This window comes from Cyclopterus lumpus, chromosome 22, assembly GCF_009769545.1.
Source record: "Cyclopterus lumpus isolate fCycLum1 chromosome 22, fCycLum1.pri, whole genome shotgun sequence".
Lineage (NCBI taxonomy): Eukaryota > Metazoa > Chordata > Actinopteri > Perciformes > Cyclopteridae > Cyclopterus > Cyclopterus lumpus.
Window position 1 is genome coordinate 14,639,796 of NC_046987.1, and position 24,680 is coordinate 14,664,475.

General features: G+C 45.5%; 1 protein-coding gene across 8 annotated transcripts in view; it reads left to right on the forward strand.

Moving 5' to 3' along the window:
- Positions 1-24,680, forward strand: part of meis2a (Meis homeobox 2a) — a 76,839-nt gene that overhangs the window by 40,898 nt on the left and 11,261 nt on the right. For all 8 annotated transcript variants that reach the window (XM_034525554.1, XM_034525552.1, XM_034525547.1 and 5 more), the window contains exon 9: positions 13,002-13,078. In XM_034525554.1, the coding sequence (XP_034381445.1) occupies positions 13,002-13,078 (77 nt within the window). The remainder of the gene's footprint in view (positions 1-13,001; positions 13,079-24,680) is intronic.

The following is a 24,680-nucleotide window of genomic DNA, read 5'->3' on the forward strand; positions in this document are numbered from 1 at the left end:
ACCCTCCCTGCACCGCAGCGATTTACCCAGAATGCTCCATTGCTCAAGCAGTTTCCTCGCATATATTGAGCCGTGTGTTGTTAGTGTCTGTTCTCCACGTAGAGCCGACCTCATTCACTTCAAACCTCTGAATTTCTCTGCAGCCACAACCCCCTAAGATCATGTAAGGCTATACACATGAGCATGTGTGATATATAGCAAAAAATAGCTACACCACATGCTGATAAGAAAAAGCAGATGGGTAGAGGAAGAAGAGAACCAACGAAATATATATATATATATATATATATATATATATATATATATATATATATATATATGAATCCAAATCTTAGCAGAGCAGGCCTTGGCTCCAGATGTGAATCTCTCTGAATATTGATCATGGAGAAAGCTAGTCCCCTCTATCCCCAGGCCTGACACACAAAGCACCTCTCTAAAGCCCATAAACCAGCTTGTACAATTATTTAGATATAGAGGGCGACAACAGCAGTGTATGCCTCCCAACCCAAACCTCCTCCTTGGCTCTCATCCTCCTACTACTGCTCCTCCTTTCGCTCTTTCTCATCCAGCATGAAGATGAGGAAATGAAAAAGGGGGATAAATGTGTAATTAGCCACACATTTGTGAATCCTCCTTAATGTTCATTACTGAAACCAGGGACAATTACAAGTTCAAAGGGGTTTAGGGCACCAGCAGCTCGCATAATCAGTCGCATATTAAGCACAGCTCATTTGTCACAGCACGCACACTTGTATGTGCACGCAGAAACACACATGCATCCTGTCAGACTTGAGTCATAGACAGGCTGACAGGCATCAATTTCTTTGCAGGCACACATCTCAGCCAGCCCAAGGCAAGGAGTTAGCCCGCCCAATCCTCTTATGCTTTGATTCTTTGTTTTCACTAGACAACCGCAACCAGCGCCAACACCTTCACCTTCACCTTCACAGTAACTTGCTCCACATTACACTGTATCCTACTTGCATTCATCCTCTTATAGGTGTCCTGTTTGCTCATACAATCCCTGCCACCACCTATCCTGCCAGGTCTCCATTTTACAGCTTATGTTTTTAACCTCGATCTTCCTCTGTGTCTTGCTCTTCCCACCTGGCCGTGTCCCTGCAACACGTGACACAGTGTGTGTTTCATGTCTGTCCCCGGAGGTGTATCTCGGTTACCTCACGGGCCGGGTCACAATGGCTAATCCTGTCTTCAGGTGGCTGTTTAGCACACTGAGAGGAGAGCTCGCAGAACCGGAGGTGAGATCCTGTTACAGGACTCCCTGACCAGGGGTCACCTCCGACACTGTCAGAATACACACACGTAACACACACAGACACATGTACAAATGTCCTGGCAAATAGGCAAGAATGCTTGTACATGCACCCACATGCATACGATCTGGTACACACGGCAACGTTTTCACACAAAAAACACCGTCACTCAAACACATTGGGCCTGCTTATCTATCCCAGGTGGCTCAGCCTTCATCTCTACCCTCCCTTGTTCTTTATCTGCCTACTGTACTACTAACCTCCTAGTCTTTCTCTGGCTTCTCTCATTCCCAGATCAGTCAGCCTCTTGTTCACATTAGGATTGCCTGATATGATCTCCATGAAGACTTGCTCTAGTGGCCATGCGTTGCCTGTCCTGCCTGGCACCCTCATTGTTTAAGCTGCTCTCACAGGGGGACACAGTCAGGTCTCCGGTGAATTGAATGGGGCCCTATCATGTGTGGCTCAGCGTAGTGGGAGAGAGAACTCATTTTTCACTGGGGGAACGACATCCATCCCAGCAGCCAAACGCTGGCTGTTTCATTAAGTAGCCCATCCAAGCAGACAGATGTGTTCACCACACAGCCATGTTTGCCTATGCAAGAGCGTGTATTAACCCACAATCCTTTGGGGGAGATTAATAGGCTACTAGCCCCCTTCCATTGATTATCTCTATGCTATTTTCCCCTCCGTTCCTCGGCTAGATATTAAAAACTAATGAAGCCTATTGAAAACGAGAACCGCAAGGCTCTTCACGCATCATTTTAGGTTATTTGGATTCAAACAGAGAGAGATCTCTTTAAGGCACAGTTTGAGTCGAATTAAGAAAATAAATGTGGAGAGCAGTGTTGAAGAAATGAGAGGAAAAAAGAGGAGAGAGAGGGGAGAGTGTGACTGTAAAAAGATGTGTGTTTAAGAAAAGACAACTCTGCTCTGACACATTGAGCGGAGACACGGCAGATGTTAGCAATTCCAGAGCATAGCACAGCATTCCTAGTGTTGGAACCACGACCTAATTGCCATAATGGAGGTGGTAAGCGCTGACAGTAATAGAGTCGTGGGGATCCATCCCCAGCAACCTGAATTAGGGGCCACTTGGCAGATCCACTTCAAGATGGCCTGTGTTTTTTTGCCAACATACCCTTGTTTTCACTGCTCTGCAAACCAACTCTCTCATCCTCAGAAGTAGGGGGCTCAGGGACTGTGTCGATCATAGGGGGCACTGTGGAGGGAGAAGGGTGGCGTGGGGATGAAGCTGCGTGAGATAGATGGATCAAAGAGACCAGGGCGGCGAGTGAGCAAAGAGTTAAAAGCGTCCATGTGATGGACTCACCTCTGCACCAGGCCTGGTGAAAGGCGGTGGGGTGCTGTCGGGGAAAATGACTTCCTGAGACATTACCATCAATCACCAGACAGGTCAGGCCCCCCAATCCTGCCATCAGGATGAAGGAGAGGCGAGGGGGGATGGGGATGGGGATGGAGGATTAGACTAGAGGGGACGAAAACAGAAAGAAAGACTGGGTTAAGGCTTGTTGGGGAACAGTCTATTAACAATCTCTTTTTCGCACTGTCTAACTGTTTTATGACTTTACATTCCTCTGCCTATTTATCTCGCCGTGTCTTTCTCTCTTTCTATTTTCCGGTCTTCCATAAAACGACTATCCAGGCATTCAGGAATGGCCCCTGCTGGTCAGAGTCCTCTTCTCTTCTCAATTGCATCATTAATTATTCCACAGGCAGTTGGCTAGAAGCAAATCTAAAGAGAGGAAGAGAAATAGAGAGGGAGCAAGAGTTAGATGGGGAGATGGGGGACAGCTGTCTCGCACCCACAGTCGGTCTTGCTTTCACTCTCTTTCTCTCTCTGTCTCTTTTCCTTTCTGTAAATGAAGGATGGGAGAGGGGAGGGGCTTGGGTTACCTCAGTGAGCGGTTGTGTTACATTCCTGAGAAGGGACGGGGTAGGGGGGGTGGTTCAACGAGTTGCTGAAAAGAACACAGACGCTTGTCAACAGCCTCCGAGCAGGGGAGCCATCATGCCTTGCTCTAGGCCCGGAGGTCAATGACCTTGTGTTGCACCAAGATAGAGACCCAGGTAAAAAGAGAGGGAGGGAGGGAGAGAGAAATCCCCATACCGTACGTGTCACTGCTTGTCCGTGGCAGAGGTCAGTCAAAAGCCTAAAAAATCTCTAAACCCTCCTCTTTCTTTCTTCATCCATAAAACACTGTACGTGAGCAGTGGCTTAGTGACTGTAGATTAGCTTTCTCCAGGAGAATAGAAAGAAGGAGATGCAGAAAGAGAGAGACAGAGAGAAAACGACAAGCGCCTGGCAGTCACGGCAAAATGGCCCATTAGATTTAAGGAGTAAAAGTTCATCAGCTTTATTAATGGGAAGGTATATAAATGAAGTATGAATTACCTGACTTTTATGGAGTGGCGAGAGTGAAAATGGAGTGTCTTATGATATAATGTTTTAGTGAGCTGTTCTGAGCGCTCTGATGAACAGGCTGCAGAGAGAGAGAGAGAGAGAGAGAGAGAGAGAGAGAGACTGAAGTGTGCTGGGGTCCCCTGAGTCCAGTGGCTGGAAGGTTGCCTGATTGTTGCTAACATGCGTAGCTGATCGGGTTAGCTTGGAGACGGGGACGTCCGTAGCTTCCAGGCTTAGTCTTTGCGTGTCATTAGCTAGCATAGTAGAAATTGCTGGCATGAAAATCAAAAAGGTCAGCCACATCTCTGATTTTGTCTTTCGGCTGCACGTGCATGCAAAACACAAGCGTGCAGCTACAGGCGAACATGCATGCAGTTGCAAGTATTTTTATAAACAAGCATGCATGCAGGCATACAGTGAATTCAAGTGCACATGCAAGCACTAGGGCACACACGCCGGTGCACACACAGACAAACACACATGCGCCCCACCATCCTGTAATAAGCGGTAAGCTGAGCTAGCTGATGGTCATCCTCCCATGGGGCTGCTGGGTGGCTGCCAACTTCCTGCCTGCTTTGTCAGTGGATAAAGCCCCTAACAAACGAGAGGGCTGTAGCTAGGCAGGCCAGCCAGGTCAAAGGTCACCTCAGCCCCCGGCCAGGATTGAGCCTAAGAGCACTACAAGGAGAGAGAGGGAGAGGATGGAAGAATGCACTTAAAGATCGGCTGTTATTAACCAAGCCTAAAAGCTATAACCCGGCCTTACCACTCATTCTCTTCTTCTCTCTTCCCTTCTCTTCTCTTCTCTTTTTTCGCGGCACTTCACAAAGGCATTTTAACTCCACGTCACATGTCGACTCTGCTTTGAGGAACATTAGGAAAGTGAAAGATCCTGAGGGCATTTGTCAGTCCACACAGCACAGGGCAGCCAGCCGCCCCTGGGTGTTGAGCAATGACAGGAGATATCTCCTTGACTCATGCACCCTGAGATGAAAGGAGGGCTCAGAAGACGAGCACATCTGAACGGCAAAAACGGTATTCAATAAAAGAGAACAGACACAACAGGTAGGGGACGAGGTGGTGACTGATCAGGGCTTGGCTGGCTTTGTTCCATGGAAGTACTTGTGATCTCAGATGAATGCACCTATGGTTACCATCAGCTATGCTCCGCCGTCTCACTGACAGGGACATGATCTGAGGTGCCTGTCTGTCACAGGCCTAAGAGCTTCTCTCACTCGAAGAGGATAGAGGAAAAGGGAGACAGTGGACAAGAGAAGAGAAAATCTTTCCAACCCCAGCTGTCCATTCAGAGGGAGAGAAAATTTGACATGGTTGACTTGAACACATTTTGCACCATTAGCAAACAGGAAGTGTCCCCTGCAGCTGTTTTGGCAGGGGAGGGGGTGTTCCTGCCTGCACTGTAATGGACAAATGTTACCCACCATGTTTGCCTTTGATTTTTGACCTGAAAACAAAAATTGACATTACAAATGTCCTATGATATCTTCCAAATTGGCCTGACATTCCGTAGCTGGCCCGGGGGGGGGTTCTTGTTTTTCCTCTGTAAGTGGTTGTGCTCTTGTTGCTGTGTCCTAAGGCTCGCCATTAGAATGTACTGGCCTTTCTCTCGAGAATGTAGAGTCTTAGAGAGAGACGGCAGGGAGACTAGAAAGAGAGAGAGGGAGATCTAAAAGAGGTCCTGGTTGCGTATTTGAATACTTATGCTCATTAAGTTAATGCACAATGAAAGGGAGAACCGTCAAGTGGAAACTCTCAGAAGCTTCTATTTGAAGAGCGAACACCCCCCCACCTTTCTCTCCCTCAGTCTATCCATCTCTCCACAAATTACTCTGTTTCTATTTCAATTGAAGATCAGCACCACTTTACTTTGACTTAAGAAGTTAAACAAAGTCTACAGAACACAATAGAGGAAGAGGATAAACTTAAAGAGACCCTGTATGTTAATATTAAGTCCTTTTCCCAACATACTTCATCAACAGGATCTAGGTTATAAGTGCTTTACTGTCTTGCAGTGGCCTGTAAGCTTCCATATGACTGAATAGTGTCTAGTAGCCAATACCAATTTGATGCAGAACATTCATTATATAGGAGAAGTACAAATAAAGCCATATTTGTCATGAGGTAGTTATGGTTATTTTGGAGTCTCAGAAACAGAAATATATTTTCATCCCCATTGGAAATGATAAAAGTTACAAACATTTCTTTGTTTGTAAAATTATTTGTTGGCGTCCTTTGTTATTCCCCATGCCAGAGGTTTTCTCAGGCCAACTGTCAGTATAGACAATTATTGCTTTTTTACAATGTGTACATACGTCATTAAACCAGTGCCAATGTTTATTCAGTGGCTTAGTTTGGTCACTACGCTTTAGCCATAGCATGCGCTCCCAGTGACTTTATGACCGGCAACTGTTACAAGTGCTGTGGATATGAGGTTGTCCAATTCAGTCAAAGTAGGTGGCTCTTCTGCTTTGACAGGCCCACCAGGCCTCTATTGATTAGCTTATAGGCCCCTAAAAGTCCCTCAAAAAGGCAAAAGACCAATTACCTCAAGCTCCCAACAATCATAGTGGATAAAAGAACAGGAGGTTCACTTTTAGAGAATTACAATTAATTAATATAATTAATTAAAATAAATCTCCGAAAAACATGAAAATGTAAAGTTCTAGAAATGTATTGATAGCAAAACCCTTTTGTAGGAGCATGATCCTGTGGCTCAGCTGTAGTCATTACAACAAGATGTTTTAAAGATTTCTCGGGAGCAAGTAGTGAGCTCGGCTGTGTGTTGACATCAGGCGAGCATGGAGGGCAGAGCAGAACAGAGCTGGGTGCCCCTGAGCAGGCAGTTACCACAACAAAGCCAACAGACTGGTCTGAAAAACCAGGCCAAATTCCTGCCCTCTAGGACCTGGCTTAAAGCTTGAGCGGAAACTTTGAAAGAGGGGGACGAGTTGAGAGGAGAGGAGAAGAGAAAGAGGTGGAGTGAGGAGGATACGAGACGAGGCCAGACGGGTTAGCGTGTAGCGAGAAAGGGATAGCTGCTGGGGCCTATGGAGTACGGCAGAAGGAGGAGAGAGCGGCGGAAATGAGAGAAAGGGAGAGACTGAGAGGAGACCAGGCCCCCGCTGTAAGTATGGAGGGATCGTATTCCTCCTCTTGAAAGCGGAGGGGCAGCCGTGTGGTGGAAAAAGAAGCCATGAACTTGATCTGACGATTAAATAGGCGCATCTCTATGGCTGCAGGCCACGAATGAGACGAGGACCACAACGGAGCGCACACACAGTTTGCGTATATAACTGTTGGCAAACTCCAATAGATCTATGGGTTGAGTTCAGTTGATCCTTGTTTCGGAGTCTTGGGCAGATTTCTGCATAGATAACGAAAGCAGTTTTATTTTCTTTATTGGATAAAAGTAACACCACATTATCATTTTCCAAGATAGCATTTGGAAACATTCCCCTTAAAACATCTCTCTGTTCCATGGTCGATCCACTAAGTCTGGAGGTGCATTGGGATTGTGTGGGAGTGATTGCTATTTAGCCTCATGGAGCTTGGTACAATCAGATGCCTATATCTCGCATATCCTCCAGGGCTCCTTTCTCACCCGCATCGCTCCACTCATTCCTCGCTCCTTCTGACTCCCCTCACTCAATTCACCGTTACTGTAGCTTGGCAGGCGAGCAGGGCAGTTATGCTGTAGAGCTTCTCAACCTTGCGCCATCTCCAGTGAACATAAATTAATGGTGTAGAGCAAATAGGCTGCTGGCTTTGGTCCAGACGCTGGCTACAGGAGCCCAGCCAGCGATTGTTGTGGCGGGCCATGGCAGCAACAGCGGTAGTAGTACTGATGCACTGCCAACCAACCAGCCAGCCAGTCAGAGAGGCAGACAGACAGACTGGGGGCCCTTTTGCTCTATAATAGATGCCGCGGGCCTCGCCAGTCCGCCTTGTATTTGCAAACATCACTATTTTACTGTCAGAGGGCAGTTCGCTGAGAGCCCTTACACTCATTGTGGAAGCGCTGGAGTCTGGAGTGGGAGAGGCAGAAGTGTAGTGGTATGTTCTGAATGCAGATGGTGTGAGATGTAGATATGGATGTATTTTCATATGCCGTTATCGGAGGTTGGCATGCAGTGTGTGCAGTTTTGTATGTTGGCATCATGTGAGTTCTGTTTATAAGTTGGCTGTGTCTGCGAGTGTGTGCAATCAAGAAAGGGAGAGAGAAAGAGAGAGCAGCCGGGTTGAGTCATTGAGTCATGTGGCATTCTTGCCTGTTTTCAGACTGTTGTCAGGAAGCAGTGTAGTTCCCAGTAAAATAAAACAAACACCCAAAAAACCTCTCCTTCCACCTCCAGCCGCCTAAAACACACAAAGAGAGGGAATGAGAGAAAGAGGGGGCATGGTTAAGCACGGAGATGGATATGGAAAGAGAAATACATTTTTATGTAACACATTGCAATCCTAGTTTGGGCTCACCTAGTATGAGAATAAACCAGACATTAGTTCATAATGGATTAATTAAACCAAATTGATCTTTGCAATTACAAAGTGTCATTACTTATAGTTGTATAATTAATTATAATTCAGTATTCATTATAATTGAATTTTGATACAAATAATTATTTGCTAATACTTTTGAAATATTATTGTCATAGAATTATGAATCTCTTCTTTTTTTAATTGTCACTTGTCAATCTATTCAACGTAAACAGACAGAAGTAATTAACTGTTTCCTTCAATTTAAACCACAAATCTGTCAGAAGACTGCAGCTAAAATGCCAGATATTGCTCTGTGCATATAAACACGCTTGATGGATTCAAAAACTCCAACTGGATTTATTTGTCATATCTGTTTGATCTCCCGGTAATGCCGATATGCATTCAATCTCATTGTCATTTGTCAAAGAAGCCAATTGTAGCATTATTAACAACGTCAACTTGATATTTAAAATGTGCCAATCTTACCCAAGCTCAATGCAGAATCCATATTAAAATGTCATTCCTTTATTTGATTGCGTTTATTTCTGACAGTGAATACTATTCTCATCCACCAGTCGCTTTGATTAAAAACAAATAAGATTCCAATCAATGTGAGGAAGGCATATATGAAAGGAAGTACTGGGATACAATATTACTGTAAAACTAGACACAAACTCACAATGAAGCCCATCAAATACTGCCAAACACATAAAACCATTATTATGCAACATCTAGTAATATTATATTATATAGACCTATATCTGTATAGGATTTGACACTTCTTTTAATCAAATCTAATACTTTAAAATGAATAAACACTTTTTTGTAAAATGAAAAATATATAGGCAGATTATCTAATAACCCCATCTCATTGACAAAGTAGCTGGGGATAAATCACACAAATCATCAGCAAACATGGTAAACAGCCAGTGGCCCGTGATTTCCTGAGAGTCATTAGCATGGAATAGGTTTGCAAACCGATGCGACCTTGTGACCCGGCCCTATAACTCATGTCACACACTGATGATGTCATTCATCAATAGGGTCCACCAGCGGCTCAGGCAATGGGCTGCAGGTACAGAGAGCAGAGGAGAAGAGGCAGAGTGGGAAAAGCAGTCGGGGTAATGATCGGGCTGTGGGGTTTGACGATGGCAGAAAATAGGTGTCAGGGGAGTACGAATCTGATATATAGCAAGCTGGACGTTGAATGAGTCGAGTTAGTGTGGGCAAAAAGGTGAGGTGTGAAGTCGGAGTGATCCAGCAGTAGATGTGGTTGTTGTATTTGGTGAGCCAAGCTGGGGCTCTGAGGGGGGTGTAAGTACCGTACACAGCAGATGATGGAGCCACCTCAGCTTGTAATGTTTAGCAACCACAGGGGCCATTACATCCAGCACTATCAGAGAGCACAGAACACATCACACCCTGTAATTTAGCTATCACACACACACACACACGCACACACACACACACACACACACACATGCAGCTCGATTCTCAATGACAGGCAGAATGTGATCCACCTGCACATGCTATGCGCCTGTGTTTATGTGTTTGCGTGTTTGTTGATGTTTGGCTGTGCTTTTTCAGGTCAGATTGTGGTAGGTTGAGCAACACGTGTGCATCAGGATAGTGCACGCTTGTGCCATTAACAGGCTTTAGCATAATTATCTGGCGCTGCCCAAACTACAAATTGAAGCCGCTCATTTATGGCTCTAATTATTTATAGACCAACTGTTTTTTACGTTTTGCGGTCAATCCTCCTTTAAGGATATTGGCCTTGGTGTTTGTAACTGAACATATTGAGCGGATCCAAAGCTAGTGGGGGAGATTATCAATACCATCTTTGATCTTGCTCCATGTTTGTGTTTCATCCATTAAATAACCATGTCATACTGTCTCCTGAGGGTAGGGTAGGACATCCCAAGGAAGAAACACTTTAAACAGATTTAGTACTCTGACTCTATTTAATATTTATTCACCAATTCATCTCACGTTTACTCTTTTCATATATGAGTTTTTTTGTACTCATTGGGTGATTTACTAACATATATTTTTTTTACTGGGGCAATTAACATTAAGAGGTTACTCCGAGGTCTAAATATCCGTTCTCCAATTTCACGGCTGCTGCAGCTCTGTAACCACTGGACCCACCATGTCGGCTTATTTCTCACGTCTGTGATGTGTGTGTGTGTGTGTGTGTGTGTGTATGTGTCGCCATTACGGCCACATCATTTTCTGTTTCTGATATTTTATGCTTTAAGGAAAGCTGCCCCAAGTGTGGGTGGCCTGCAGTCACAGCCATAAAAAGTATGTGTCTGTGTTAAGGAGGGGGGGTTGTCAGCAAGAAAGACGAGCGAGAGAGAGAGAGTTGAGGAAAGGTTGCATACAGACATGTTGTGTGTGTGTGTGTGTGTTTGCTTCTCTATGTCTTGGGGTTACAGGGAAGCGATCTAGTCTGACAAAGGGAGTGAAGGAGAGGGGAATGAGCGAGGGCTGGGTGAGGTATGAGATGAACGAAATAGGATTTTATTTTTTTGTCTTGTGTCTACGTGGTCGGAGTAAATCTCCTTACTCAGGGGTTTTGTGTGCGAGGGGGGCTTTAACGTCCCCACTCTCCTTGATGAGACATCTTTCTTGTTTGTTCAAACCATTCATTACGTGGTGCATGCTGGACGAGCTATGCCGCTGGCCGGCGTATTTATCACCGAGCTAAAGCGCGCTCTGGCTGACAGTCGGCGATTGATGACCAGGTCTGGGCTTGAGAGGCTGAGGAAGCCTTAATACAATGTAAATGACCCACTCCCATTTCCAATCTAGGCTGCTCCTCTCCCCACACCTCCGTACCATATCATCTTTAGCTATGTCTCAATTTGTGTATATGTTTGTGTACTGTGTGTACATAAAAAACGGAGTGGGAGGCAGTGTGTGTCCTGTTATATTTGCGAGCGTGTTTTGATGGTGACTGGGGTCATAGCTAATGTGAAAAAATGCCTCGGAAGCCCAGGAGTGTAAGGGGGAGAGAAAGAGAGGCTGTGCTCTTATTACATGTTGTTGTCCAGAGCGGACACACACAAATACACACAGACACACACACACACACAAGGATGTAGATATGTATATCTGTTGCATTCTACTGAGCTCGTTAATACACACACACACACACACACACACACACACACACACACACACAGATGCACGCAGTTACTAAAACAGACATTGCTCTGTCTTCCCTAGCCAAGGATATGTCAGCACCTGGCAATCCAAAAATGTATTCCTATGCAAGCATTATCATCTCTTCTTTGTTAATAATTTTAGCATATTAAAAGGGACTACGTACACAAGTACAAATCAGAGTAATCCCTCTATGCAGCCGGGACTCATTATTTGACCAATCTCAGCCTTGTTTGTTATTAATTGAGCACATTCCTCAAACCATTTTTTTCATCTCTCTTTTAATTAAAACAGACTACGTTTCGACAGGCAGCACTGCCTGAAAGGAGAAGTCGTCCTCTCCGCTGATATGAAACCTCACTTACATCAATTATTTTTGCAATAAATGAGAAAATTGTTCTTGAGCAACTGTTATCATTTCAAGTTAAAATTGAATTCAATTAACGTGAGCCAGGCACACATTACTAGCTTAATGAAATTTGCTTTCTCAGTGAGTGTGGCGCTGAAAAATAAAAAGGGTATACGTCGTGAGGCCAAAGGTATTTTTCTTCTGAATGTGTGTTTATGGAGCTTAAAACCAAACAAAAATAGAAGAGGATTTAAATGTCACCTTTTAAAAAGGTTTTTGTGTTGTTGATTGCAGGTGTCATGTCTATGGGTATTTATTTGTGTGCATTTCTGTTTACAGAAATGTGCGCTTGTGAACGTGAAACTCTGTGTGCATGCATGTTCCCAGTCTACGGTGGCTGAATGAAACACATAGTGTCTCATTTGTTTCGTTTGCGTGCGCCCCGACTCCTAATCTGGCCCTTAAAGACATCTGTCACCAGCGATCACTGTTGTTTTGTCATGCTTCATAGCAAGCCCAGGGGGAGCAAGGCAGCCCAAGGTCTGCCATTTATATCAGCCCATGTTCTCTAGATTGGACCTGACACAAATAGTATCTTTGCAGCCCTGGTTCCAGAATTACATTTTCAGGTAAAAAATCTTGGCGAGGCTGTGGACGAGATTTCACAGCATTCTGTTCTTTTAGCATTAGTCTGTATTCTGCTGCTCTCTATGAAAGAGCCACCACCAGGATGCATGTCAGACATTCAAGGAAAGATAAATGTATTCATTGCAAATCTGCACCCACTCATTCTGTTGCTTGGTATTATGGAAGGTTGTCAGCGTGTGTGCCTGTAAAGTGTGTTTATTTTTTACTCTGCGTGTGGTGCATACACTATGTGTTGCTTTTGTGTGGGCGGGGTGGGGATAGCAAAGGGGGTTATCACAGTTGACAGTTTTGACAAACTTGTTCGGCCAGCTCTGACAGGTTTAACGTCGACTCTGCTTCCGTATGTTGATGTGTGGGTGGACGAGTGTGAGCTGCGAATGCCTATACAGTGCAAGGGAGGGGCAGGTTTGGTTAGAGGTCATGAGAAGGTGCGGTCTTGGCTTGCACAATGCAACGAACACAGGCACATATTAAATATATACACTAATATGCAACAGTCAGGAACTTGACTCATAGCATGTGTGTGTTCCCTTCCAGCGCTTCTCTTTATGAGTGCTTGCATAAGTGAATATTTATGTAAATGTGTGTGTCAAAGAGGCTCATTTGTGTGTGTTTTTCTCTCTGTTTGCTCCTGCAGCACCCATACCCTTCTGAAGAGCAGAAGAAGCAGCTAGCCCAAGACACAGGCCTCACCATCTTACAAGTAAACAACTGGTGAGTCAAGATTTTCGCTTGCTCTATATCTCCACCAGCAGCATCGCTCTGCCTTTCATTTTCAAAATGCCTTTCGCCTCCCTCTCCCTGCCAAGTGTGAAAACCATTTATGTACGGCCCTCCCCATCGCATATAGACACACACGCGAGGTGCACACGCTGATATACACACAGACAACCTTTGTAACATTATTACATGTAAGCTACCAGGATGTTCCGGTGTTATCGCCGAAGTGTTCTGCGGCTAAGTCAGTGGTCTTTGTGGTTTGATGCACATGCATTCAGTGGGATATATTTAAGGAGAAAGGCAGAGATCATAAGCTACCCCTACAGCCCCCACACCCACCCCACCCCTTCATCCAAAAACCATACCTAGAACTGCCACTGGTGCCCCCACAAAAAGGCAAAACTGCCTTCCACCCCCTCCCTATTTTACACAAGCTATATGGTGGATTAAGGTTTTGGTGGCCTGGCCAGCAGGGCCTTTGTAGATGGCTTAGCACATAACTGGGGGTGGTGGATTAAATAAAATGATCACAGAAGCAAAGAAATGATACAGGAATTACTTATCAAAATACTAGCCCAGGTTTTATCTGCAGCTTAATTTTGTTCAGTACATTCTCAGGGTGATGTTCAGATTAATTGAACTGACAGCTTCCTTTCAAATTTCCGGGAAGGTATTTGCACGGATTTCAGGTCTTACACAAACTTAATTATATGGAACCCCATTTTATCATTCTAATTCCATGTAGCGGGGGTTCTATTTACAAATGACAAGTCTGTGCCTTTTATTCACAGCTTTCCTTAATATATTTATCAAAGCGGGTTCATTTACAAAGTGCTCTATCTGTTGGGTACAGGCAGGCCGACATTAACGAAGCTTTTAGGTTTATCAGACTCGCAGCCTGACAAGCCACCCGAGGGTCAATTGATTTTTTGGTTCTGAGATACATTTTCTTCTCATTTTTCCTGGATCACAATGAGAAACATGCCTAGAGAATTAGCCTGGTTTGTCGGCCTTATCTATCAGCCCCCTCCCTCGTCCTCCCCCCTCCATCCTGACATACTCTCTCTCTCTTTCTGTCTCTCTCTCTCTCTCACCCGTTTCTTTATTCCCTTCTAGCCAAGGGAAGTCAAGCTACTTAAATTGGCCACAGGAACCGCTGTTATCAGACTTTAATGCACCCTACAGTGTGGATAGCATTTCAATTACACCAGTAACCAAAGATTAGCCCCCGCTCGCCTGTTTCATGCCTCGTGCCACCGTTTCGGGACGCCACGCACCTTACCTACAGGAGCAGAAAATTGAGTTGCCTTGCCTGTGTCATGGTGATTAATGCAGAAATAGTCTGCAAACCTGCGAGAAGAGAGAGAGAGAGAGAGAGAGAAATAGACGGATACATCGACAGAGATAGATATAGGAAGAGTCCCTGCCTTCTCAGAGGCCATGAAATCCAAGCCTGGCACGGAAATGCCTCAGATCCATTTATAAAGAGGTCTGAAAGAATCTCCTGCTGGGAAACATCCTCATGAACCCTGTTTCCATACGCACATACAGATAGGTGGTCATGGAGCTTGGTATTAATGTCACACCAGTCGTGTTAACAAAAACACACCAGGAATCAATTTTCACAAATAAAGTCATTAGAGAGGCTTAATGTCTGCTGGTCTATCTCTGGTACATTCTGGTTGTTGTCTGGAATGTCTATTTTATGGTGAGGAAACGTCTTCGTTCCCCCTCGAAGTGCTAAACCAGGCAGGTCAGTGAGTTACAGTTAAATAATACAAAGAAAATTTCCCCCTGGGGAAGTATATCAGAATCAGAATAACGCTTTGTTTGGGTTGTGCCTTGTTTTTTTCCTCTTTGGTTGGCTGCTGGGATGGTCCACCCAGGATATGACAGACCTGCCATATGAAATTCCTTTTTTTTTTTTTTTTTTTAAAGCTCCTCAAATTCCTGGCTGGCCCATTGCATTGTTCTTTAGTTCCCTTTGATGCATAGCTGCTGCCACGTTACTGACCAACAAGAGAGGGAGAGGGAGATAGAGACAGAGGGAAAGAGAGACAGAAGCAGAGGATGAGTGGGGGGGAAAGGGAGGGGATGGCCGCCGTCTTCGGTTTCCAGAGCTCTCCCCCGGGGAAAGGATGTGCTGAATCAGGGCTTTGTCCGCAGGCACAATCGTAGCCCAGCGAGGGCACAAGGGTGCTCTGTGTGATAGTCAATAGAGAGTCCATCTCGCTCTCTCCCCACTTGCCCCATCAAACCTCCCCAAACCATACCCTCCTACTGGCACCTCCATACACGTCCATACCCCACGCAGCTTACCTGTACACACAGAAAACAAAACCCATAGTAAATCCCTTCCAGCGGGTTTGAAACCTTTTTCTGTACCTAGTCTATATCATTAGCTTGCAGCCTCACCTGTTTGTAACCCACAACCCATTCGCTGTCTGATGTTAAGAAGGAACAAAGGAAAAGGTGAAAGTCCAAGATCTCGCTGCAGATGAGAAGGAGGACTTGATTATCCAGTTAAAAGTATAGTCTGTGTGTGTGCACGTAATGCACATTGTTACTAATGGGCCACTATGCTCTCTCAGTATGCTCAGAGATGCCATGTGTGTACAGTGTGTCGGGACACCATTAGTTGACCATTAGTTAGTGTGTTTGCTCTGGCCACGTTTGAGACAACTGGCGTCATGCTAACAGAACCGGGGAGTGGTCTGACGTGTAATTGCATTTGTTTAAGATTGCGGGAAAAGGTGAGGGACGTGTCACACATGGCATTATTGGATAGCGAAGTAGGTGAAACGGCAGAATTGGGTGTCTATGCGTTGGAGAAGCGTTCACAGTTTACAGTATCTAGCGGTATATTTGCCTGCCTCAGCAGCTCCTGCTGTCCTGCTATCAGTCTGGGCTAAATGGGGCCTGACCGAATCCTTTCATGTCTCAGCGTCAGGCCCAGCATGATGTGCCCTCACTCACTGCCATAAACGCACACGCCAACAATACTGCCGTTATTTACCACTGCCCCAATGCACACACACGCACAAGCATGCAGTACATGCACGCAGGGTTATTACATTGGCCTGAGAGATGATGACGGATGACTGGGAGAAACGGCATCTAAAAAAAGGAAGGAAATCGTCCCCTCATTATTCCCTCATCTCACAGGCAGCCAGTTGGTCATTTTCACAGCAGAGAGAGAGAGAGAGAGAGAGAGAGAGAGAGAGAGAGAGAGAGAGAGAGAAAATGTCAGTTCTTGGCATCTATGATGACTGACTGCTGTGCCACTGGAGCACTAATAACAATAAAGAGGGCACTAAGCCACACTCTATTTTTACTTCTCGCTACAGCCCAGGAGGGAATACATGTATAGACACACACACACACACACACAGGGGAGAGGCTCTAATTAGCGGCAGAAAGGAATACAATGAGTGAGTTATTAAGACACAGGGGCGGATCGTGGCCAACCTTTGCCCCTTGTCGGAGCACAGGTCACATGATAAGGGAAGGATATCCGCCAGACGACGGCGCCAAGCAGCCTGTGCCCACTGAGGAGATGAAATAGGCTCAATCTCTCCAGTCACTCGGGGCAGGGCACGGTGCACTGATTGTTTTTTTGGGGGGGTTTTCTTGAGAATCCAGCCTCACCAGAAAGATACACTCCCATTTAGCATCATTTTACTCGCTGTACATTAACTGTATGTTTACATAAATATTTTGATATTTAATTCCATTGTATTGAGACAAGTGTAAAATATGCTCATGAGCTTAGACTACCAAAAGTTTATACATGTCTGTGAGCAGTAAATGTTAGAATAAGACAGATGTTCAGCTGACATATATAAAATAAAAGCTTAACAGAGAGGTCTAAAGCATAATACAGATACAAAATGTCAACCCAGCCATATGCCTTACCAATAATGTTCTTTATCAACATAGAATCCTGATTATCTTCCAAGATTTCAATCCGCTGTACGTAGCACAGCATGCAGATAAATTGAGTTTAGCTGGCTCTAGTCTAAACTCACTGCCCGAAAGCTCCCTTCACAGCATGCACCCCATTCCCATTCAGATCTTTATTTTCTCACTTTCTCTCCAGACTTTTCAAAGTTGAACTCACCCACTGGAGATACAAAGAAGCTGTACTGCAGGTTCACATGCAAACTGTTATGAGCACATTTGTTTGTAGAATCTGAGAACAAGAAAGCCAAATGTGTTCCTCCACTTAGCTTAGCATTTTCCGTCCTCTATCCCCCAGTCCAATGAGACACTGGTTTTTATGATTTTTTATGATCCTCTGGTTTGGCGGGCAATCCCATAATGAAATGCAAAATAATAACTAATATTTTCCAAATGTAACATAAAGCTATGAAACTGCACCAGCCGCCTCTTTTTTCCATATTCTTTATACGTTTTTAAGTCTTGTGAATCTCACACAGATGCTTTTGAGGTCCCTTTTCCCTCTCCTTCCTCTTTGCTATATCACTGCCTCATCCTTACTTTTCTGTCTCCTCCTCTCTGCCACACTGGTGGGCCAGTTGACTGAAGTTGCTGGTTATCCGTCTAACTTTGACCCAGATGGAAATGTCAGGCCTTTTTTTGGATGCAACCAGGGACCCCCGGCAGTGGCCATCTTATGCCCCTGGCCTTCTAAATATACAGCTGGAGTGTGGAGAGGTTGCGGCTGTGTGTGTTTGTGTGTATATCACTCTGGTGTATATGTGAGTCTGAGAGAGAGAGACTATCGGGGCGCTGCCAACACAGGCATCATGATCCCTCTCATTTAGGGACCGCTAATTGGCAGTTAATTAGCAGAATTGACTCTGTTGTCAGATCCCAAGTGCCAGCCCCCCTACCAACACCCCCTACCCGCTAAGTTCATTTGATCCGGCTGCTTTCTTGATGCTGTAATAATAATCCCATTTGATCTGTTTTGGAAGGAGAACCACATTTGGAAAACCATATTTTCATTATTGGCAGGGTAAATATAACGGCTCCCTGTTGGAAGAGGTTTCATTTTGTTTTTCATTTTGTTCCGCAGTTGTTACAGTTCCAAATATCTGTTCGCGGGGCAATCTAGACACATGCCGTACATACAGGATAAGCCACGGCAGCCTTGAACAGCTGATGCTAATGTGCGCCACCGTATTTATGTGTGCACTCACAGTATATGTGCTGTGTGTGAATACATGAGCGCATGCCACTGTTGAAACGCTCGGAGTGATTAACAAGCCCCACTTCCACTTTATCAGGCACTGGGGGCACATTGGGTCATAGCATGGCATGGACACCCACCGTGACCATGGAGCAGCCCGGTGCCCACCTTGCCGTGAGTCTAGAGTTATGAAAAACAGGTGGTGCTTTATTAAAGATTGGCACTGTTGGTGCGCTCATGCACAAATATGTATGCTTTTTTTTAACTTGTTTTTCCATTACATGCTCAGGACTCTCCAAGGCTGTGGAATTCTCCCAGCAAAGACGGCGGCATGTAAGGAGAACGAAGCCAGACGAGGCAAGCTAGAGAGGCGAAGAGCTGAAAGAGGCATTACAGTGAAAGCATTAGCGAGAGAGATGGGAGGAGGGAGGTCTTTGTACTACTCTGCTCCTTTTGGCTCTTTTATTCCTCAATGGCTTGGTTTTATTGGTGGGTCGTTTAATAACAAGGGCTCTGCGTTTGAAATAAAGTAGAGCTGCGTTTGCGTGGGCGAGCATTCTTTTTTTATTTTTAAGATGGTAATTTCTGTACTAGGGGTGAGAACTGGAGAAAGAGAGAGAGAGAGAGAGAGAGAGAAGGAGAGATAATACACTAGAAAGAGAAGACGGGAGGCAAGAGAGGAACTCTGAAAGGAGAGCAAGAAGGATGAGAGTGTGGGATAGAGAATATTCAAGGAGAATACAAGGGAGGAAAGTAGGTTAATTTATTTCATTTGCAGGAAGAGAAAGAACTTAAAAAGAAGAAAAAAAAGGTTAGTGAGAAAGAAAGTGTAGGATGCAGCTTAATGCACACGGGCAGCCACAGTAAGCCTGCCAGAATCTCCCTGTGCCTGAGGCCATCTGTGAGCAGAATAGCAATTTTATTACTTTGTCATTAAACCAATTTCACAGCAGTATTGTTTGTTAATGAGCAGCCGCAAACGAGGGAAGATGTCACGTACTAGAATAGCAACAAGATTTGCGACCCCAGTTCCCCTCTGTTTCATTCTGCCAACCTGTACCCTCATTCTTATTCTTCTGCTCTTTCCGCCAACGTCTTCTTTCTTAACATCCTTACTGTCACCCTTCCTCTCTCCCTGCCATCCTCCCATCTTGCTCATCCCTCCCCTCCTCCCCCTGTTATAGGGGTCCTTGGCCCATAAAAGGGGAAACTGCTGAAAGATAAAATGCAAAGTCTATACAGTCAAGTCTCTGTTTATGAGCTTCCATTTGCCTTAAGAGCTCATTGGGACGAAGGGTTTCTCCATGGGCTTTCAGCGTGCAGCTGGAAACCCTGGGATATTGGCCTGTTATTTAGCTCTAAAGCCTGACATTGGTGCCAACGGCAAGTGCCAACAGAGGGACTAGGCATCTGAATAGGTGCATAAGTCCTTTGGGTTATATGCTAGATGATGTCATGCATTTATTCTGATCTTTCAAAGTTGTTTATAGTATGAGGCTTGCTCGCTGTTTTTTTTGTTGTTAAAGGACTTGATTAGTGTTGGATTGGTGATTTTAAAGAAAAATCCAAGTTCAGGTCAGTTTGTTTGGAATGGTCTGTTTTCACAAAGAAAGCCATGCGCTTCAACTGCTATGGTGCTATATGTGTCTTTATGGCTAGTCACTGTGTTTATGCTTTTACTCTGGAGGTCATTTGGCACAGATTTGGGGTCTTTTTGTGGCTTATGACTGAGAGAGAGAGAGAGAGATTTAAACTGAGGCCCCAGAGGATCAGACAACCTGACAGAGTAGATTTGGAATAATTAGTTTTATCTGCTGAGGGAGATAGCCAGAGGAGCTGTGTGTTAGCCAAAGGGTGCTGCTATGTGTTTCTATGTGGCGATGTGTTCCGGGTTGCTGAACGTTGTCTATGTGTTTGTGTGTATGTGTTTGGAGGGAGGGGTGGTGGTGTGGGGGACTAAAAAGGATAAAGGTGACCAGGTGTAACAGAATGGCCTTGAGGGAGGGTGGGTGGTGGTGTGTTTGTGTGTGTGTTGGAGCCAGAGAGGACAGGATCTCCTTCTTTGGCTGAGCTCTTTAAACTCCGTGAACCTTTACAAGGTATTTTCTCTTTGTCCAGGCATGCTCGTTCCGTCACTCTTTCTCTTTCTCTCTGTTTCTCTTTACCTCCCTCTTTCACACTTTGCGTTCCCTCCATCATACAGTAACGGCATGTAAATAAGCATTTGTGTTTGCGTGCTGTCACATTAAAAATAGCCCCCACTGACCTCCCTCCCCCTCTTTTAAGACACAATGAGAGTGAGTGTTTTTGAATATGAAAGGGAGATAGAGTTGTAATGACATCCTTAACAATGGCCCAATGTGTTATTCTTACCTGTTGTGTGTTTTCTGAAGCTGTGATTCATGGCCTAGTGCCCGTTTGGCTTTGAGGTGCAGGCCAATAAGCCCATCATGGAAGACCCTATAAATCAATAAAGCCCTTTGTTTGTTTAAGCCATGCTCTACCCCAGTTCAGGCCTGTTATGGATGAGATATCAGTGGAGTCAGTGCCAAGCAGAAAAGAGGAGGGGAAGTCAAAGGGGGAGGGAGTCACGGGGCCTCTCCACAAAAACAATCCAATCTTAATTGGACCGTGGCCTAAAATCTTGGAGATATCTAACCCGGTAATTAGCAATTTGGGAGAGGTGAGGAATAAACGGTGCATCTTGCAGCCACATTCTCTCCGCGCACGCACAAACAGACGTGCTCTGACGAAGTTACCAGAGTGAGCTGGAGGAATTAGCCACTATTATCCAACAGTATTACATGCATAACAAGATGCAGAGATACAGAGCCGGATAAAGGAAGGGGGGAGAACAATGAAGACTACATTACCCTAATCTAGGGTTTTTCTCTTCCCAGCCTTATGAATATTTATTCCTCCCATTATCGACAATGATGTTTCAATCGGGAGTTTCTGTGAACATGTGCGGCGAGGAGGGAGGGCGGCGGAAATATATTTTCCCTAGTGGGGGTTGATGGAGTCTGCCTGTAACCCCCCACCCCCCCAAAACACCCCCAAGACATATCAGCTCTATCATCTTCTTGTTATACTGAGACTTTCTGCCGCTTTCTCACAGGTATGAGGCAAAGAAATAGCAAGTCTCCAAAATGATCTATCTGCCCTTTGTTAGAAAGTTACACCTTTTCTAAAATAATAGACCAATCATGGTCAAACTCACCCCTTAGATATTTTATTCTTAACCGCCAAGATGAACGCATTTTTGAGAAAGGGATTGCTTTAATTTGGAAGATTGAGTCGTGACAGTTTACAGGCTTGCATTCAAGGCCCATATTCTGCAGTGTCGGCTGAATTGAAGAGATTGTTGTATTTGTTTCAGGCTGTCACATATGAAGGAGGCCAGTCAAAGCTCTACACAGTCAGTGGTAGAGCTGATCTGAGAGGCCGAGGGCTCGCTGCAGGCCACCAGGCACATCAGAGTCCCTGTGGTCCACTCCAGAGTGTCAGTGCTGCTTCTGCCAGCAGTCCTCTCCACAAACAACAGCTATTTATATCACTTGCCTGCTGCTGGACTTTTTAGCCCTAAACTCTGCTTCTGAACGTGCCTGCACATGTGTGTGTTCGTGTGCCTGTGTCGACGCGTATGTGTGTCAAAGCGATTACGTGCAATTGAAACTGAAGATCAATTATTCAGTAGGGAAGTCAGAGGCAAGCTGACAACATTTGACCAGTGAGTCTCGTCACTGATATGTGCAAACGCACTTACTCAGACACATCATGGAAACGTGCTTGGTCAAAACAGTCACTCACACGCCACAGACACAATGGTGAGAAGATGATGACTTCTCTAAACACACACACAAAGACAGACACACACTCTGAATCCTTTACTCCCCAGTAGACTGGCTCTTAAAGATTCAAAGTGCACCGGCACATAAACCCAGGCATTAGAGAATCCCGACAGTCTAGGTCTAGGTATCATTTTTTAATTGCCCAAACTGCTGTGCATTTTCACTGCCCTATATTCATGCTTGATAGTATAGCAGTGTGAGGAGAAAAAAAGTGAAAGCCAAGCGGAGAGAGAGCCTGTGCTTGCGTATATAAGTTTGGGGTGGGGTGTTAAAATGGGGGCACCCAGCGTGTGCAACCACCCATTGGCTCTACTTTCTGACTTCTGCTAATGCATTTGAGATTCAGTGTGTGTGTGTGTGTGTGTGTGTGTGTGTGTGTGTGTGTGTACATGCATGCTCACAAGTGTACCCAGGCATGTATATGTGTTGCGTAAGGACGTAACTGCTGAAGCCCCTCTTGGCAGGCCCCCTCTTCTTCTCTTTGAGCTGAACCCATTATAGTCTTATAAAGGAGGGAGAAGTAGAGACGTTTGATATGAAGCAAAGGAAATAGATTGGCCTTATTTCCTGCCTGGCTGCTGCAGCACAGACACTTGTGTTGCCTAGACGATGCAGGCAATTGACACTCAATTTTGTTTGAAATATCACGCCTCTGTCATGCCATTATCAGCTTCCCCTGGTAATCCACAAAGCCGCCCTGTTTGATATCTGACAATAAGGGGGAGTCACAGAGTCGCAGAATCTCTCACTCGATTACCAGGCAGAGAGGAGAAAAAAGGGTTGAGAATGAAAGGGAGCAGAAGACGACGGAGCAAAAGACAAGGCAATGCAAGAGAGGGTGAAATAAATGGAGATGGAAAGATAGTGCAGGAGGGAGACGGGGACGCTGAAAAAGTCACACATTTGTATGATAGCATTGAGAAGTGGGTGTTAGCGGGGATTACACCTGCCGCCCCATAGAGACATCCAAAGGAGCCCAACAGGCCTGGCATTGTGGGAAGATGAGACATCTGGGCAATAGTGGTGGCACGCTTCACAACTGAGAAAATGGGGCGATCTTGTAAGCACATGCTCTCATCTCAGGAGGGCTGATGGGTAGGCCGGGGTAATCATAGTGCTGGATTCATTCTTTCTCCCCCCCCCCCCCCCCCCCCCCCCCCCCCCCAATCCTCTGTGTGTGTGTCTGAGCATCATCTGTGTGTGTCTGAGCGTCTTTGTGTGTGTGTGTGTGTGCCAGCACATTTATGTTCTATTTCCCGCTGGCACTGCATAAAAGCAGGAAGCCCTCACCCACCCAAAAGGTGAGAAACTGGCTTATGAAGTGTGAGTACCTTCCAGTGCTGACGACCTCTGTCACGCGCGATGTGCTGGAACCTTTGACGGGGGCTAATATTGACATATGCTGAAGGTTTTCAGATGCTCTTCAAACAACGCAAAACACAGCTGTTAGTCCCTCAGCTCCTGGTCAGGCAGAGAATACCTTTTGTGCACCTATGCACATTAATAAGGTGTTGTCTTAAGGGAGGGAGCCCACAAGTAAGAGTAGGGAGAGGCCTCGCTATCAAGGGAGATGTGGATCAACTCTTTCCTTAATCCCGCTGTCTGGTGGTGATATTCAAAAATTACAGCGTTTGTAAAAACATTCCAGGGCAGGGGTGCCAGCCTCGGAGGAAAGGGAGGTTAATGACGGGAAATATTAGGGGACCGTCTGGGAGAGAGAGGAAGAAAGAGAAAGACTAGGTGATTCCACCCTTCCTCCTGAAAACTGTGGGAGCTATGGCAGGTTAGCCATGCTGGGTTACTACAATAAGGTCTCTTTCATACAGGTGTGTTGACGCCTGAGGCAGGCTTGGCCTCGGTCCATTCCATTCACCCTGCCTGATTTGAACAATAACTATCATATCTCTTTAAAGAGAAGGGAGGGTGGAGCGTCAAGAAGGAGATGCCTGAGAGCTGTGTCGGGGCCAAGAAAAACCCCCGCTGCCGTTGTCAGAGCTTGTTGATGTTGTCGGAAGGAAAAAAATGGGCTAGTTTTTTTTGTTTAAACCCACCCCCCCGCCTCCTTCCATAACCCCCACATTTTTTTTTCCCTCTTCTCTCCCTCCACTTTTGCACTGGATTCTGTGTTTTTTGTGCCGTAGGACAGAGTGTGGGGAAGAGACAGAGGAACAAAGTGCTGCTGTGTGGAGCAGCAGCTGCTGCTTGCCGGATCAAAAGGGCAACAAGCGTGGTCTTCCTGGCCCAACGCTGCTCTTGAGGTGTTTGACGGACAGTCAGCAGCTGGGGCCGCACAGCCCGCCATGCAGGGGTCAGGCTGCTGGACTGCAAGGCCCAGGGGTGACATGCCCTCACTGGACAGGGGGAAGAGGGGAGAAGGTGTTAGAGGGAGGGTAAATAGAGGGAGAGATGTTTATGTTTAGTTTCCTTTGTTGTGTGTCTTGCTGTTGTAGTTTAGAGTGTTACCTCTGGGACTATTACTGTATATTATTGCATTGGACCGTAAGATATTTCTTTTGTGAAAAGTTCTCACTCATCATATTGCAAGGCGGTATAGTTGAAGCCTACTTTTAAAGGTAAGAGCATCACTAGA